We start from the raw sequence: 19,146 nt of genomic DNA on the forward strand, positions 1-19,146 counted from the left end.
AAGGGCTCGGGAGACCGGAGGGTAGAGTCTGTAATAGCAAATGGAGGGTGAAATTCACCTCATGGACTAAACAGTGAGGCCTCATGGATGGAGACTTAGCATAATAGGGTGACACAGACATGGACACTTTGTAACAAGCTGCTGTGATAAGCGCTGACATTAGGATGAGCAATCTTTACCTCCGCCTGCTGACCCTGACCTCCGAGGCCCCGTGTAATTCACCGGTCTGCTCAGGACACAGATAACAAAACCGTCTTCTTCTGGCACTACTTTCCATTTGTCACTTGGGTCAAAGCTATGAAACGCCACTGACCTTAAAAATGTTGATTACATTGTGTGGTTGAAAAACTGAGGTGGCCTAATCATTTCTGGATCGAAAGTATAAAACAAGAGGCAGCAAAATAAGCCCCCGTGCTTGTATGAAAATGTATTCAGGCCTTATCGCTTATCTAGAGCCACTTGGAAAAAATGTCAGTGCTGCATCTCTTGACACCCACAAAGAACAATGTTTACATAATCCTTTGATTGTTCCCGCAATTCAGTATGTGTACTTTCACTCTGCCAAATGGCAATGTATTCTCTCACTCTCACTGCTAATCCTCTTTTTGCGGCCCCCTTCCTCTAGTTGTCACCTCACATCAGAGGGAAAAAAAAAAAAAAAAACCTGCAATTACAGTATTGCACTTCAGTTACTGTTGAGACAACATCACAACGGTGGAGCTTAGGACACCGCTGAGCTGATGGGTAGGAAAAAGTGTCTGAGGAGCAGTGCTCCTAAACTGGAGAATCTCACGGCACCAAAGCACCTGCTAAATGATCGCTTTAGATCACTGCGTGAGAAAAACGCTATGGACCTTTTCATATAAATGTGCCCATAGAGCTGGAAACCTACAGTGCAGTTCCGGGTGTTGGTGCCTTCAGAAACCTGAAACGTCTCCATCACTGCTTAGCAGCCCTGCAAGAGCAGTAACTGTAAATGTCATACATTTGCTGAACTTGTGTCTTTGTACAAAAGAGTGAAGGGCCTCTGTGTTGTAATGAACACATTAAGTGATGCAAGTTTTAAAATGAGTGAAATGACTTCATCAATTCCATTCTTTTTTCTTTTTTTTTTTTTTTTAAACAAGCCTAAATGCTGCTGCTGTTGCATCAATCATGTGAAGTACTGGCGAGAAAATGGCTAAATTAATATAAATGATCTACCATCAGCAATAGAAATGAGTTTCCCATGACAGATCCTGAATGCAAAAATGTGACAGTAAAGTAAAACATTTTTGCGTTGCTTGGTGCTAACAGAATAGATTAATCAGATTTGGCAAATGAATTGCATTTGCTAATGTCTTTCAAATAAGTCAGCATCAAATTAATAATGGGACTAATCAGTTTGTTTGTTCATGCAAATTGTGACTTGGCCTACTGTTGCAAGTTTAACTGTATATCTTAATTGGGGCCAAACTCTATGGTTAATATGTGTGTGCATCAAGCAAAGGGAACATTTTCTTCACGTGAGAAAACACTGTAGCATAAACCGTGTTCTCAAAAGAAAGGGTGTTTTGAAGTTGTTTGTTTTTGCCTTTAAGAAAATGTAATTTGTATTATGATTTACTTGATAATGTTTTTTTGCATGAACTTTAAATACATATCTCTTAAACCAGGTTAGGGTTAAATTGGCCATTTAGAAAAAACACAAGGCCATACGATTTATTATTTTTTTAATTTATTTTAAGTAATCAAATTTATTCTTCATTTTAAGCGCTGAAATCAATTTATCAAAAGAGGGCTGCTGTATACAGTGTTTGTCGATCCTTCAGTCTGAACAATGATTAAAGCGGTTTTAAAGTACGGCACCACTGGCTCTGAATGCATGATCAATTTACAGCAATGGTTTCCATGGATACCGGTGATTTAAGAAACATTAGCGCACACACACACACACACACACAAAATTGGATGTTTGTTTAGTATATTTCAAGCAAAGGCACTGTGCATTTGTGGGATTAAAAATTTTTACAGCTCAGTGCACCACAAGAATGAAACTTCTGTCAAATACAGGTTCGGCTTCCTGTTACGGCAACAATTTTTCCTTCATGTTTCCTTCATGTTTCCTTCATGTTGGTGACGTCCAGCATTTTGGGGTTTTGAGGTGAAACCTTTTTTATATGTGGCAAAATCAATATTAATCAACTTCAATTAAATGAAGGACCTCTTAAGATCTTTGTTGCTGCAGTGAGTTCGTCAGCACAGAAAGAAGGAATGAATAAAGCATTACGATTTTACTTTATAACAATCCCTCTGCTGTAGGAATTTGTTGTGCGCCAGAAAATAAAATAGAAGAGCACATTAAAGAGAGAAGTTTGAATAATAAAAAAAATAAAATAAAAAATGTATCAGAGATTTGCCTCAAAAGAATTTGACAGATTTGAACTGCGCTGCATGTACATAGCAAAGTGCAAATGAGAGGGCGTGTGAATTAGTGAACCATCACATCATTAGTTGATGTTCATGGAGGACGACCAAGTAATGGCCCCCAGACATCTTCCCGGCATTGATACATTTTTAGAGCAAAACAGCGAGGCCGCTTTTGACTGAATACTGATGTTGTCGAATCCTTCAGAATTTGAAATAAGCTTGGCTACAATTTTCCTTTCAGCTCTTGCAGTGCCCTGTCCTGAACTCTGCTTCAAAGACACACTGTAGTCACAGTAAGTGGTTGATGTAAAGCTCTGAATGACGGTGGTGGTTAGACTTTTGTACGTCTTAATATTCTATACGTGTCGCATTTAGATTTAGCTTCTAAAGTGAAACACATAAAATGCAAAACACGAGAAAAGACAATTCCAAACACACTGAGTCATCGTGAAGTGCAAGAAATGTTTATTAATAGTGACAGACCAAATGCTACATCACTCCAGAGCAATTTGCTCTATATTCATTAGTCTGATTTAATAGACACACATACACATGCGCACACCCACACACACGCACACATGGCAGCTGTGTGTCTTGTGACCTCTTTTCATAGATGCACGTTTCAAAGAGACAAAATCAAAGGCTTATAAAACTGCTTCACACATAGAAATGGTCTATTAATGTTTCCTTTGGAAACAAAGGTGTCTTTGAATGCACCAAATCAAAGACTGAGCAGATTACAGCGAGCACAGAATTTACATGCCAGCCATATTTGATTTGCATCATACTCAGGGTGGCAGACACTCTCCAGAAGGAAGCCAAACTGGAGGAAATAGAAGTTAATCTAACTGGCCTTTGATGACAAGCATGAACACAAAAATTATGATTGCATTTTGTCAAAAGGTGACCATGCCACTGCAAAATTTGCTTTCACCAAAAAAAAAAAAAAAAACTAAAACAAGAGACATCTTGTTTATCGTGTAGAAGCACTAATTAGTTATGGCTAGTTGTAGTGAACAATTAATAAAACAAAATGATAATTTATGCTAATAGCATCCGCTAGCATAAATAATTTGCTGCTGGACATGCAGAAATGAGCCTATGAAGTAACCTATAATGTTTTTAGTATTTAAGTTGAATGCCATAATAATGATGGTTAATACAACATTAATGTTGCATACTTTCAGCTGCCTCATGTGCATACTTTAATATCAAACAGGGATCTGAATTTTCAAATATGCGAGGTTTAGCGAGGAAAATATAAAATGTTTGGTCAACTAAATAAACACATAAATAATGCCATAAGCGGAAAATTTGCTAATACCCATTTACTAACCCTTCCTTACCAACCGCAGTTGCGACATACATCGAATTTATGGAAATGGTTACAAAGCCCAGAGGGCTTCTGCTGTTTCCTGTAATGAACACTTTGCCTCACACTGAGCCCGACGTCAGTGGGCGCAATGCTGACAATGACTTGCTGCTTGGTCGACCTCTCGCATAATTCGATCCATACTTTCATGGTCAGGGGTTAGGGTCTGATACTATATGGGACTGTAATAACGGATGAAAACAGTGTTTCAGAGGAAGACCAACTCTACTTGATAGCATCTGGTCCTAGTGGCATTATTCATACTCGCAAATGTGTGGCAGTCTTGTTTTCTTTTTTGTTGTTGTTTTTTAATCCAGTCTTTGACTTTGAAGGCATTTGAATATGGCTGTTACAAAGATGGCAGAACCTTGTACATGTTGTTTGTATTTAAACATTAGTCTGGTTGCGACGGCTGATGCGTATCTTAAGGAAGCTGGACTGTCACTGTTACACTGACCTCCTTTTTGTCCGACATTTTGTTGGACCTGTAACTACCCGTCACAGGCAATGTCACAAAGTACTTTGTTATCCTGACAGCAAAGTGTGAATATTAAACAGTCAGCTGAGGGGAAAAAAAAAAAAAATCACAGCGGGTATAAAGTTACAGTTTACAGTAACTCATATTTAAAAGTATGAGACTGCACAGTGTGTGCACACATTGTAATTCGCAGAAACCTGTGACTCCATCTGCTTGTTTGCTTTCATTTTTCAAATCTACTACTGCCTGCTATGTTTCGGGACCTATGCACAGAAACCTTAGCTACGAACCAGTGCTGTCAGAGGATACGAAGTGCCAAGCCCAACAGCAGGATCTTACCGGAGGCGCTTCTACGACAGCCGGTTCGGGAAGTCTGGGCTACCTGTGATGGTATTGTATTGATGCAGTAATCTGGAGTCATTTCCCAAATGCTTCTGATTTATCTGTCACATTTCATTATGGCTCCTGCGCTGTGAAGCTCTTTCTCTTTAATACAATGCTGCAGAGAGCATCTAACTGTCTGATGCGTCCTCTGTATTGGCTAAATGGATCGGGCTCCCTGCAGAAGACTTGCACTAATTTGGTGGAGTGCGATTTGCTCATTTCACTGTGTTTAGAGATCTCACAGTGATGCTGCCATTGAGACTTGAAGGAGACTGTGAGTAAATGAACAATTAAGGATTATTTAAGGAAAGAGCATGTTTGTGATATTAAATACTCAGAGCAGTGGCTCTAACTGGCAGAAATGGCGGCTTTGCTTATGAGTGCTTTGTAGGTTGCTGATAAATGACTCCTGGTAAACAAAGAGAGTCCTCCTGGGAGAAACACGGGTCATTTGTTCAAGCAGGTGAAAATTAGTTGTGCTGATGTTCAGGTCTAAACACTGATTTATTTATTTTTCAAATATAACAATGAATATGTATCTGACCCTATGATAAGTCCAGACATTAACCACCGACTCTGTTTCCAAACCGTAAGCGATGCCATTTTTGAAACATTGCATAAGAATCGTCCTGACACTGTTCTCCACTGATGAGGAAGTATGAATGTATAGCAGCAAAGACAGCTGATTAAAAACAATATCCACACGTTTATAAAAAGTCACATTTGTGTTCCTAATACAATTTAAGGACGAGCTGTCCGGCGGCTCTTTGCAAGTGATCAATTATGTGTTGCACATTCAGGCCCTGTAAGCCAACTGCACTGGTTGTTATAGTAATGACTAAGTTGCATGCAGGTGTGCTAACTGGACGACCAGAATCAGACGGGTCCCGCTGCAGGCCAGATGAAGAAGAATTGAGATAAATTGTCTCACACTTCGTGGAATTGCAGTATCTGGTTGTGTTGCAGCCACTGCACAGATTAGTCTCAGATGTGTGGAGGTGCTGGCAGGTTCAGCGTGCTGTGGATGTGACATCAAGGTTGTGAGGTGGTTGCTTTTGATGTACAGCAATTTGAAGCTTGATTAAAATGCTACCTGGTGACTCACACATTTCATACTCAAATTTGACTCCCCACAGCACTGAATGTGCTCTAAATCTGTCTGCCAAATTTAGTCCCCACGTGTCTGCATTTCATGAAATAATCTGATCCCTATCTGGAAATGTGGAATATGAATATTTTAAATTGCAGTTATTTACTTACAGTTCTGCTGTGTTATAACTATTATTATCATTATTGTTGAGGACAGAGAGCTATTCTGTACTGTAGATGAGCTGACAGTCTGCCACAAGAGTGTTCTGGAGTGATAATTTCTAAATCTCCGTCGACGTTACGTAACAGTTCGTCTTTCAGTGAGAGGTGCTGCATATCCACAATACTCCATGGACACATCCAGGCAGTGCAACCAAATGTCAGTCGTTGTCATTTATAATCGCTGTTACAAAAATATCCCATCATTCATCCGTCAGTGTTAGTACTGGCATTCACAAGATCATTCTTTCAAATCTAGGAAGAGACAATTACTTATTGTATTTATTAAGCTTGTGTGTGTGTGTGTGTGTGTGTGTGTGTGTGTGTGTGTATAGACACTTCTACACAGTCTGCTAGTAGAGGTAGTAGTTTCCGGTGGACGCAGTCTAAGAAAACCAAAGGGCAAACTGAATTATTTGGTCTGTATGGGAATTTTCACTCTTCACCACCCGCTGTGCCCGCCTTCACACCAGGGGTGGAGGGCACACAAGAGATTGTCGGCATCTGCATAGCTAATATGCTGCAGAAAAACATGCGTTTCTGCATGTCGTCAGTGTCAGTACGGCTGCCAGCTCTGTCTGTGTAGTTTGCGTGTTTCCATTATGTCGTATTTCTCTTCATTATGAATTCACTTGATTTATAAAATGTATCAAAATGCCAGCGTCTCCACATGCAGCTCCTAAAAGATAATGACAGACTGCAGATAAGAGAACGTGGTCCAACAGGTCTTTGCTCTGTCTATTTTTTGCTGTAAGAGGCATGTGCCATGCTTGTAAAATAGGAAACCCTCCACATCAACTGATGCAGCCGTAAGGCATTAGGCACTCACCTCACCCAGGCGGCACGCCGGCTCTAACCCAATAACATTGAGGCCGAAATGAAAAGCAAGACGCGCATGTGACGCATCCAGCCTGCTCCCACCCTTACTGATGTGTTACAAAGCGCGGCCCCCGTTGCCAGGCAACCTCGACTTTCTCACGAAAAAGTTGACCCTTGGTTTTACAATTTTTGTGCTGTTAGCTGTTGAACAGCGCTGAAACCCATTACCGAATCATGAAACAACTCATATCTGAGTAATGGTATTGTTTCATTGGGTCTTATAGGTGCAGTGCAACATTAATGAGATCCAAACAAAACAAGCAAACAAACATCTGATACAAAGCCATTATTTACCTATTATACATGTATTACGCTTATGTTGACCAATTTATAGATGGTAATTGTGTATGCTGCCAGCTGGTGCGTGTGTTGTTTTCTGATTGGTGTGTCGGCCTCATTCCTCTGCAGACTACAATTTTATTTATTTATTTATTTTTTTCACTGTAGTGTGCTTGTACTGTCCCAAATTATTCCAGGAATTTTCAAGCCCTAAAAAAAAAATCTGTAATTCTTGTACAAATCTTTTGGTCACTCAGCGCCACTTTTTATGCATTCATCTTCATCTGTAGGTAATTTATCTCCCGGCAATCGATTATCTCATTGAGCGACCCCTAGTGGAGGGAAATTAAACATTATCGTTTTGCTTCATATAGCTGTTGACCACTGACATGGCTAGATGAGCAACTTCCATTGACCCTGCTTGTCCTATGGTACATTACCTAATGCGTGTTGCTTTAATTACACCACTGTTTTCATTTCCCACTGAACTTGAGGCGTTCACAGCCAGCTGTTTTCAGTCCCATTATTTTCACATCAAAGTGCAGCTTCAGTTCCAAAGGAAGTTACATTTTTTTTTCTTTTCTCTTCCTTTTTTACTACTCCTAATGTAGTCTTTTTGCTCTCGCTTCTATTTTCGAAGAGACACTTGAGTGTTTTCTGAGTAAAGCACATGCTCATGGTTATTTAAAAAAGATGAAAAAGTGGCCATCCAATAGAAATTGTCTGCAGATTGATGAAGGAAAAAACCTCACGAGGTTAGCCTTAACTTTTCCTAAAGTCAGCATTAAACTATTTTGTACTATGCGAAGCCTAATAACTAATTTTATTTCCACATTATTTCTGCAATGAAAGTGTCAAACTGCATTGAAAGTGCAAAAGACCCACATACTATTGATTATGTAAATATGTACGCTACCCTTGTACACCGTGTAAGTTTAAAGGCAAAATCCATTATAGCTACATGATGGCGTTTGCAATACCCTGCAGAGGAAATGCCATAGAGAGCAAGCAAGGGCCCCTTGAGAAAAAGAATTGGATTTTGCATCCACTTTACCGCACAGACAGTGTCTTTTGAGTGACAGACTCATTTGCCAGGTTTTGGGGGTGGATGTTTATGCAAATGCTTCTCCTCTGTGAGCTGAAATAGCCATCCAGTGACAGGCCAAAACTTACTATGTTGAAATACAGGAACATGTAACTGAGAGGCTAAAAGCAGCACACATTTCACATTAGCAACCCCAACACCAAATTACAAGGTCTTGATCAAATTTACCACTTTAACCCAGCCCCACACAAATATTTTATCACATAAAAAGAAATTTCGAGAAAAGTTCAGGTCATTTGACAGTTTTTACCCAAACGAAGAGCATGAAAGACTCACCCTCGCCTCAGAAGTACAGAGCAAAGCTGCAGCAGTCTTGTGAATGTCGTTCATGTTTTCTCAGAGGGATAAATAAGGCTTTCGCAGGGTGCCCAACATGAAGAACTTTGCATTCGAAATGAATTTGTCATTTGAGAATCGCTATTGTTGTTTTTACAATGAGCTGAATTTCTCCTTTCTGCTGGAAGGCAAACATACCAAACTCCTTCACACTCGGCTTGACTTGGATGTAATGGTAACAAGTTTGCAGCATTCCTTCTTTTCTCCTGAATCAGACTGCAGGGATGTTTTCTTTCACATAGCAGGGAATCAGAAATGATTGTTTGTATTGAATAATGCATACGGGGGGGCAATAAACAAATCTAATTTGTATAATAAGCAGATGAGACACTCTTCTTCATCTACAGAGACTTATTATGTTTGCATTCATATAGAAACCTTTTTGAAGTGAAAGGAAGCAAGAGCACAACGGTAGCTTTTCCTTTGATTCACACGGCCCACTTATCTTTAACTCATAAATTGCAAAACAGAGACTGAATGCTGTGATGTCAAAGCGACACGCGCAATTACAAATGGAAATGTTTCATGATAAGTACGCATTGCCATTGTGGTGATGAAACAGCACAACAGTATATCATATGGAGCCTTTGACAAAGAACAGCATCACCCTCGGCCGTGCACACACTACGGCAAAATTGGTGCAGCAGTGCTGTGCTCCATGACGAGATGTAAAATAAATCCGCTGCTGTGGAGAAATGAAAAGATATTTGACATGAGGTGCTGTGCCTCAGACCTGTTCACTGTAATTATTCATCCATCAAAACAGTCTCTTGTATTGACAAACTCGCAATTCAAAACCTATGATATTTTCCTCTTTACAGTGCAGCCATACAGAGGACAGCCCATACATTATGTATGTATATGAATATATATATATATATATATATATATTGCATTAAGAAAAATGATGGCAATTATGCAAATTGATTGAGGCATAAGGGCAATAAACTGAGCAGATTAGCTACTGGGCTGTCTAAAGAGCTGCTACTTTTCACTTCTTTATATCATTCTTGACATAGTTTGCAATATCACACCGTGAAAGCTCGCATCAGACTGGCCGCAAACGGCACAGCGATGGTTTAGATTTGTTGCTTTGTTTTATATTTATTGGAATTGAGAAAGAGCTTGAGCGCTACATAGCCAAATCTGTGGCATTTCAAGAAGAATTTATGAGCAGTGGTGGGAGTTGGTGCAGTGTGAATGTGCAGGCACACAAATCTGCCTTTGTTTGGAATTCACAACAGGAAACGTGCACACAGGTGGAGCCTGCACGCTAATACATAGATGTTTCCTCATTGCTGATGCAGGGTTTGGGTGACGAGAGGTGTGGCCGCCCCACATCAGGGATTTAGACACTACATTTACATAACCCATTACTCTGATTATGGTGCCTGCTGCAGTCTGACATTATTATAGGCAGAAACTGTTACTCACAAATTTTACTACAAATGTATTTAATGCCTGCAGTAAAGTTAAAAAGGTGGACTTGTCACCGCCATGACAATGGCAAAAGTGACGGTGATAACCCTGGGGTTTATGTACTAATTTAAGAAATGTAGGTTTGAGGCCGTAACTGTAGGGAACAGTAAAGTGAAGACTTAAAATTCTTGTACTTTAAATGAGTATTTTCATTTCATATTAGTTTTTACTGGCACAATTCAAGGGGACATATTGTACGTTTTACTTTAATTACACTTACCATGGATAATAAATAATTCTGTCAACTCTAGTTACTCGTTTCTTATCAGATGAGTATTTTTCAAAATGTAGAGTGACCTTTTAAAGTATTATGTATTGATATAGATTAAACGTTCCCTGTTTTTACACCAATAGTAAAACATGACAATGATAGACAAATAATATAATGCAATGCAAAGTCATGTACTTATGTGTCGCTTGCAGTGTAATGTACTTATAGTTGACAATACTTGGTTCTTCATTTGACATTGAAGCCACAACAATTCCTTCATTGCATTAAGGGACATGTTCACTTTAACTGTATGCACTGAGTCATTTTTGGAATATAATCGCAAGTTCTTATACTATGAAATGCTTTTTCTATCCATAAATCATCTTTACGCTTCTTAAACAGTATTTCAGCTTTTTTAGCCAGGCTTACTGCATTTCATCACGTCCTGTCTCCAGTTCAGCTGCGACAACACAAGCCTTTAATTTACTTGGAGGTGGTTTTCAGTGCACAGCCCGGGTAGCTGAGGGTTATCGCTCTGAATTCCAATTGTCATGATGTTGAAAGACAGCCTCAAGAGTGGAATCACAAATCTATGTCAAATGAACATCAGTATTTGCTGATCATATGCGTCCCACTGCCAGGCTATCATTGTTAGCATCACAGCACAGCACACACTGAATGGGAAAACGAAAAGCCTAACGACTGAAATGGAAATAACTCCCCAGAATTGCTATCACTTTTTCCCAGTCGCTCATTATATACTGCACTTCTGTAGAACAGGCACATATAAACTTATCATTGTGTGTCCATGCGCTCTCATTTTCTACATAAATACTTGCCAAGTCTGTTCACAGGAAACTGTCAATACATGCTATGTTGGTACAGCTTTAAACAAACTTCAGAAGTTAACCTAAAAGTTCTTACTTTTAATCGATATGAAAACCTTACTCCTAAGGATTCAAACAGTTCCAACTGCCTTCAAAATGTAACAGTCTGGCTGAGCGATGGGAGCAAATATGGTAACTCTGAGATTGAACTCCCATTTTAATCTGACTGTGCTGAAACACATTGTTAGTGTGTCATTTTCTAATCAAGCCCCATGAAATAACCAAAACAAGCTCAACTTGCACATTCGACTACTCTGAGGAAATGTGATGATATACTTATGGAAGTCCTAACATTGTCTTTTAAATTCTTTCTCTTAGAATGCGAAGTATAAGCCACACCACAGTCTATGTGGTGGACTCCATATTTTATTGTGTCATAAATTTGTAATGGTTGGAAAATGGAGACTTTTTTTTTTTTTTTTTTTACGCAGAACTTTAAATGTGGCAGCAATTTTTGTGGTTTTAAATCACTTTGTAAAATGACTAAAGAGTCACCTCAGAACCTTATGAATTTTTATATTGTGAAATAGCGACCATGGCCATTTAAAGAATATCAACTTTATCCATTTAGTTATTTTAACTATGTGCAGAAATGAACTGCTCATTTGCTTCCAGACCCCACTATCTTCTTCAAAAGATACTTATCCTGTAATCGTTTCAACTATAATGGTGACCTAATGTTGTCAGCTTTTTGTATATTTTTCATAAAACATGATTAGTGCTGGCCCAAAGCTGTGTAATTGATCACAGCATAAGAGTGAGTCATTCCACATTTGGCACCACACACAACTCCCTCTTTTTTATAGAACTGACTAAATTTAACATGCAGTTCATGGACAAAGAAGATGACTGTCACTTCCACGCTGATTCTTTGGAGTCCTACAGTTTATCACACTTTTTGTGCTGACCTTGTCCTTCCCCTAACAACTTTCTTTAGCATTTCCACAACTGCCTTAGGAGGTTTAATACAGAAGAATGAACACAGCGGGGTTGGCGGGTAAGTCCGCGTAGTTTTGGCTCAAATACTTTTTCAAACAGTCCAAGAGTTTAGCACGAAAACAGTTTGTACAGCCGATTAAAACATTTTATAAACATTTATTTAGGTAATTTTGCCCTGGACTTTGAGGCTAACTGGGACGTGGGCTTTTAAAGATATTTACCATAGCTTAAGACAAACAATGCATGTCTAAGATAGAACAAACAGGTTTTGTGCTGTTGAGCTGAGCTCTCTCCTTCACTGAATTGGAACTAAAATGGCCTCCAAGTGTACTGAACAATGGGGGTGAGCATAATGCAGTGTGACTACTGAGTGACTTGACTGAGATCCAAAGTGAATAAAAGGCCTCACTATGTGAGGCAGCAAGGCTGAGCTGCTGCAGTGCTCAGGACTCTGGCGGGTGACAGTGCATTAGAACGCTTCACACACATTTCATTTGCCAATAAAATCCTATTGCCATTTTCCGCATGGCACAAGGTCTGCGTCGTCAAAAGCTGTGTTGATCTAATAAGCATCTGCAACGGCACAAATAAGCATCTGCATTTAACGTTAAAGTGTAGCTGTTTCTTGGATAATTTGAAAACCACTGCAGCAAGGAAATGGGACATTTTTTCCCCTTCATGCCGGTTTTGTGGTGGTCGGCTTTTATCAGCCATTTTAAATAAAGCTAGATGAAGATATAATTTATACATATTGCACAGTGCATGTAAGAGTCAAAACAATGTTCATAAGTGTGAACAATTTTCTCATGTGAAAAACAAGAAAGGATCAAGACTCGAATCTTGGATGTCATAGTTGTTACTAACCTACTTCTTGTACTAACAATGAATTTGGAGGCCCACTTTGACTCATAAAATATTTATTCGAATATTTTACTTATTTATGAGCTTCAGTTCTTTTGTGACATTATCGGATCTGAAACAAATTATAAACCTAATCTCCAGAAGGCATCTTACTGTCGCTGCCATATTTGTCATATTCACTATTATCCATAAGTCACTGACAATGCAGAAATAGAAAGGGGGGTGGATGGGGGCTTTAATGAACTTGTGATATCTGATAGAGTTAAAATGTGATTTTGGATGAAGAAAGTCAGATTTGGGGGACAGTTTTCTTATAACTGAGAAACACCAGCATTTGCACAGTACTCAACACGCAAAGCACAGATAAGTCGCTGAGGACATGCAATAAAATGTCCACTTTTACTTGCTATCTGCAAACTGATCTTTTTTTGAGTAAAATACGCTGGGGAAATTTCAACTGACGACAAAATACATAATTATGAAATATTTTCATTCATTTTTCTAAAATTTCTACTCCAAGGACACCAGAACATCAGAGTTTTTTAGGCTCTTGTCATTCAGTTATGGGAAAACTCAAAACGGCCTACTTCAGTTTGCATTCATGGGATGGGAGAGGAAACCCACATGAATGAAGGCGATACTTGCAAAAAGAAAAAAAAAAAAAAACAAGAATTAAATCTGTCTTTCTGCTACTGTGGCATTGCGCTGCCTCCTTTTACAACTTTTCCCCATGAAATGGGGGAATGTGATAAAAATATAACTGCATAAATGAGTCATCCAAGCAGTACATCTGTTTAGGATTTCATCATGTCACTGTGGTTTTCAAATTGCCAGAGTATCAAGGAATGCGGTTTGTCTATTGTCTCCGTAATCACCTTAAATCGTTAAGAGCTTTAACCTTTACAGTGTTGCTTTCCTCCGTCTGTGACAAACACCAGAGGGGCATTTCGGTGTCATGGCTGGAGAACACAACCTCAAGCCATGCTTTTCTTTGATGTGCTCTGAAGCCATCCTCTACCAGGAACTGAGAGGATCAAAGACAAGCGATTTTATCAAATGGAGCCCTTGTCGACTGTTTATAATGCTTTTTTCTTCATCAGGAACACCCACTCCGTCACCACGATGCCACAGGAGACACAGTGCTCTTTTAAACCCAGTGGTGATCTACCCGTTATCCAGATGAAAACGGATTTATTCAAACCTCCTATCAACTGACCCTATAAATAGAAGCTTGTGGAAAATCTTCTGAGAGAGGAATGCGGGGGGGGGGGGGGGGGGAGATAAGCTGTGCTCTTAAGCTGTTATTAACATGCTGATAGAAAAATGTCAAATGTTTTGGAGCGGAGACGTTTCTGTGAAAATAAGCGTAAAGCTTTGGAGTAATGTTCGCAATTTGAACATAAGATCTCCTAAATGATTGCATTATCTGAAAAATACACAGCTGAGTCATATCCCCATTTTAACTGCACATGGTAGTTGACTGCAGGGTTGTAATGATAATTAGCATCAGAAAATGTATGAGTTTTTGCTTAAGGGCACTAGTGAAAGGGGAAGTGAATGATACTCAAAATGGGTTTGTCATCCACCATGATGGAAGCCAGCCATTTATCAAAATTATGTGAAAATTTTGGAGCATGAGCAACTCTTACAAAAGCATTAAAATGACCTTAGGCATTGATTTTTACTTTTTTTTTTTTTTTTATTTATCTTTCTTTTCAGGTCTAAATTTTCTATAACAGAAAAGTGAGCATTAGTGTGCTTAAAAACAAAACATGGCTGAAAATGAAATGTAGCAAGTAGCAGCACTCAGGAGTCAACCAAACAGCTGAACTACAGCAATTGATGCTCACCTGTTCCCCACAACTCAAAATCTACCACCTGTTCTCTGAGGGGCTATTATAGAATGTGTTGTTTTGCTAAGTGCCACAAGGGAGATGGCTCCATAACATTCCTACTCGCAAAAAGGGAGGGGGAAAAAAAATCTAAAGGTTGACTCATTATTTTTGGTTCAGTGTGCCGTGATGAATGTCCCTCTTTTATGTCTCACGGTAAACGCACCTCACCTCTGTGAAGTGTACAGCATATTCCTCAGGGGGTTTCTTTGCTATCTGTTAAACTGCAAGCAGGTATGTGTCAAGAAGTGCTACCTTTGTAATTGAAAGAGCTACACAAATGCATTAACTACAGACGCGCCCCCCCCCTTACCACCGGCTGACACCGATCAACAGAATCATTATGACCTTATCATAACTGTTTGGTAATAAGTGTTCATTTAGCTGTCTACTCGGCAATGTGTGTGGATGTGTGAGGTGTTGTGTGTGTGTGTGTGTGTGTGAATGACATCTGCAAGTGGGTCTAATGATACTGCTGTTTTTTGTCATTAGTTAGTTCTTGTCTAAATGCTGACTATGGTTCCAACATACCATGAAAACACGTTGCATTGCTCTATGGCAACACTTGACATAAATAACATGCATTTATCACAGGAGAGCTGTGACAATACTAACTCTTTTTCTTCAGTTATCTTTGTTAAATGTTGATTTCTGTAGATTTGAGTAAGAATTAAGCTCTTATGTTGTCTCCATTGCATGAGCAATGTGATGCACTGTGACACTGCTGCATCCATGATCCCAATCGCTTCGCGTGACAAAGACTCCAGTAACAACCGAGGGATGTGTCCACATCGACCACCGTTGGTCTTTGTATGGATGACACTGACATAAATGTATAAACAGACACACAAAAAAATTGTCTTTTGGATTTGCAGCCATTTTAACTCTGTGCTGATGTGTACAAAAACAGCCATTTTAAATTCACAGCAATGATAGTGCATTTTGAATTCAATCCAACCAAAAGAAAGACGCCCCTTTAAGGTGGTTCGGCCTGTGCTGGTGTGGTCTTTACTGCACCCAACTCCTCTGGCAGCTTTTTTTTTTTTTTTTTTCCCCCCTTTCTTGATGTTGACACATTTCCGAGTCAAATGCAGTCTATATATCTATGTGTGCTCTTTGTTTCATGGGCCATCACACTTCAAACATGCAAGAAGGGCAGAGAAGGGAGTGATTGACGTGCACATTTGACTGACAATGATTACGGTCTTATCTACGCATACAGTGGTCCATTAAGTCTACATTTATTTCAGCAGGGAAGAGAAGAATGACGGAATACTTACCTTCTTTAGGAGGCCGTTTCACTTCAGCACTTAGATTGCAGACCTGCCCGTCTTGAAGTTGGGGTGACAAGCAACCCTCCGTTTGTGGATTTAAAGGTAAAACCACGTTGTTGAGCATGAGCATGCTCTCTGATTCTCCATCGCCTAAATGCTGAGGACATGTGCATTTTGTGTACACGATCCCACAGGTCTCCACCGTCCCTTTCTCTAATTTCAGGCAGTTTTCCAGCCATGTACAAAGAACTTGACACCCAAACTGGCTAGGGCTCGCCTTATTCAACACCAAAAACTCCACAGTGGACTTCTCCTCCTCGTCCAGCTTCTGTGGTGTCAATCCGTTATAGTCATAAGGAAAAACTCTCCGTAGTTGAACAAAATTCTTGTCATACAGCAAAAATACATAAATATTCTTCGAATCGCACAGGTACACTATAGACTCGTTGACTTTCAGCAACTCGTTGATCTTTTCGTGTGAGTAATGGTCAAACTGATAAGCAAGCAAAGAATATTCAGAGCAGCTCAAGTCTCGCTTGTATAGTTTCAGGTAGATGCTGTATTTGGTTGGGTCTGGGTTCTCCAGCGTCCATGTACAGTTTGTATAGTTCTTAGGAAACATCTCAGTCACCGAATATGATCCATAAATGACCCCCTTGACCAGAGTGGAACACCAATAATCTTGGGCACCAGTTAATCCAAACATAACCAGAAGATAGGTGGAAAATATATAAATCAACAGGTTTCGAACAGCCTTCATCCTATGTCATTTGGCCTGCAAGGAGAGATGGTAGAGGATTACACAAAGGAGTGTTAAAAGCAGAGGAAAAAGGAAACATCATGGATGAGCTTTATGCGCTCTGACTGGTGTGCTTCACACATTTCTTATCACGTCCTGCAATAAAGAAATGAGGGGGGCACACACTTTAACCTTAGCAAAAGCGTCTTTTGCCTCCCCATCCTGCCTGCCACATTACTATACTTTGTGCAAACATTGCCACCTTGTGGTCGCTTCGGTCATTGCTTATTTATTTATTTATTGTGGGGGCGATGGGGTTGGGGGGCGGCTTGGGGATGGGGGTGGTGGTGAGTCCAGCACTGTGAGTCATTTAGACGATATGAATTGGGTCGCATTTTTGCCATTGCATCATCCCTGGAGATATTCAAATGAAAACTCTTGAGGGGACGTGACATCCGAGGACAAACAGGGAAAAGTGCTCTCCAAGTCGGTGCAGTTCGCTCACGAGCTGTTGGGGTGCAGCTGCTCATTTTTACGCAGTAACCGGAGTCCTTCCTCCACCAAGCCGCTTTTTCTCCGTGATGGACTCCGGTTGCCTCTCACGACAGTTAGACAAAAATCGAGGAGGGATAAATTCACAGACGGGGGAGGGTAAATAAAAATAATTAGAACAATACAAAACGTCTTTCTGCGCCCCGTCTGGTCACTGTGTCTTCTCTCCTGCTGCGCGCTCTCGCTCCATCACACGACCCGCTTGTCTCCGAAATTCGGGGCTTGACATGTTTGACAATGCAATTTGACAAAAAACCGGTGCTTGCGCGTGTGTGTGTGTGCGTGCGCGTGAGTGTGTATACATATAGGCACGTGTACGTCTGAGCTTGTGCTTCAATGCACGTTTGAGCTCGCGCGTGCCTATGCGCGTTTGTGTGTGTGTGTGTGTGTGTGTGTGTGTGTGAGAGAGAAAGAGAGAGACAGACAGAGAGAGAGAGAGAGAGAAGCAGAGAATGCAGTGCGATGTCCTGATTGCTTTAATCCTACAGGCAATGCAGCTGTGAGCAGTGTCACAGAGGAACGTGCATTCGTGTGCGCGTGTCACAAAGTGTGTACCATCGCGTGTGTGTGTGTGTGTGTAGGCGTTGAAATCCCAAGTAAGCTATAGACACCAGTCCAGAGAATAAGATGCATTTGCACTCATGTCTCCAACTTCTTCCCCTCTGAATGATAAAAGCTGCCCGTCGCAGCACATCAGGATAATGTTTGTTACATAAGGATTTGTGGAGTGGAATCAGCTTTTAGTCGCGATAAATGTTTGCACATCCCCTTCCCCAAGATTCATGGCCAAGGCTACGCCGAAAATCAGTATTCTGGAGGCGAGAAATCGCTCGTCAGGAGACGCTCATTTTATTGCCTCGGCTTCTGAGAGCAATTCCGTCTCCAGAGGAAATCTGAATATAGAGACACGGGGCTTCATCTCGTGCTGTGTCGGTCCGACGCTCGGCTCTCTAAAGTCATTTTTGCCTCTTAAGAGAGAGATCAGCTCTTAAAAAAAAATCATCTGTTAAAGCGCTTGGACTGATGCGAGCGGAGGAGAGCTCCAAAGCCATCGTGTTGAATCGACAGGACATGTATGTAACAGGAGGCGGCTAAACTTTAACTGACAGATGACATATGAAAATGAGCTTTTCTGGTGCCTCAGAGCCTCATGCAACAAAAATAACAATAACAACAATGCAAGTAATCTACATTTTAATAATAATGACGATAATCTTACCTTACACTGCGGAAGCTATGGCTATTTTTCCAACATACTTGACCACATCCTTTATAAATAAATTCTGCAGCCCTCCAGAGAATCAGTACTCCCCATTCCCGACAATAGAAGTCCGGTGCAACAAGATGCCTCAATGGATGGAAATAAAATGCGTTACACTCCGGTCTGCCCGCTCATATCCCCCCCGTATTTTTCTTCTGGGTTTTTCCCATCAAAACGGAGCGCAACAACACACGACAGCCACCGAGAAAGAAAGAGAGGGGGAGAGAGCGAGAAAGGGAGAGAGAGAGAGAGAGAGAGGGGGGAGAGAGAGAGAGGGAGGGAGGGAGGGAGAGAGAGAGAGAGAGAAATTCTTGGAGTGATGAAAAGAGGAGAGCAATTCTTACAGTATTATCATAAATTAATACGGCAGACTCCACGTCTCTATTTCCCACTGATATGTTTTCTTCAAGCAAGTCGGGTGCCACCCCCCACCCCCGGTCCCCGGTCCTCGGTCCCCCACCGCCGCCGCCCCCCCGCACACACACACACACACACAGGCAA

At 40.6% G+C, this 19,146-nt stretch overlaps 1 protein-coding gene across 1 annotated transcript in view; it reads right to left on the bottom strand.

The window, feature by feature from the left end:
• Positions 1-18,668, bottom strand: part of adgrb3 (adhesion G protein-coupled receptor B3) — a 104,033-nt gene extending 85,365 nt beyond the window's left edge. Inside the window, exons 1-2 of the mRNA XM_029521018.1 lie at positions 18,604-18,668; positions 16,100-16,868 (exon numbers count right to left, since the gene is read on the bottom strand). Coding sequence (XP_029376878.1) covers positions 16,100-16,853 — 754 coding nt within the window. The 5' untranslated portion in view covers positions 16,854-16,868; positions 18,604-18,668. The remainder of the gene's footprint in view (positions 1-16,099; positions 16,869-18,603) is intronic.
• Between the last annotated feature and the right edge of the window lie 478 nt (positions 18,669-19,146).

Source organism: Echeneis naucrates, chromosome 15 (genome assembly GCF_900963305.1).
Source record: "Echeneis naucrates chromosome 15, fEcheNa1.1, whole genome shotgun sequence".
In the NCBI taxonomy this organism is placed as follows: Eukaryota; Metazoa; Chordata; class Actinopteri; order Carangiformes; family Echeneidae; genus Echeneis; species Echeneis naucrates.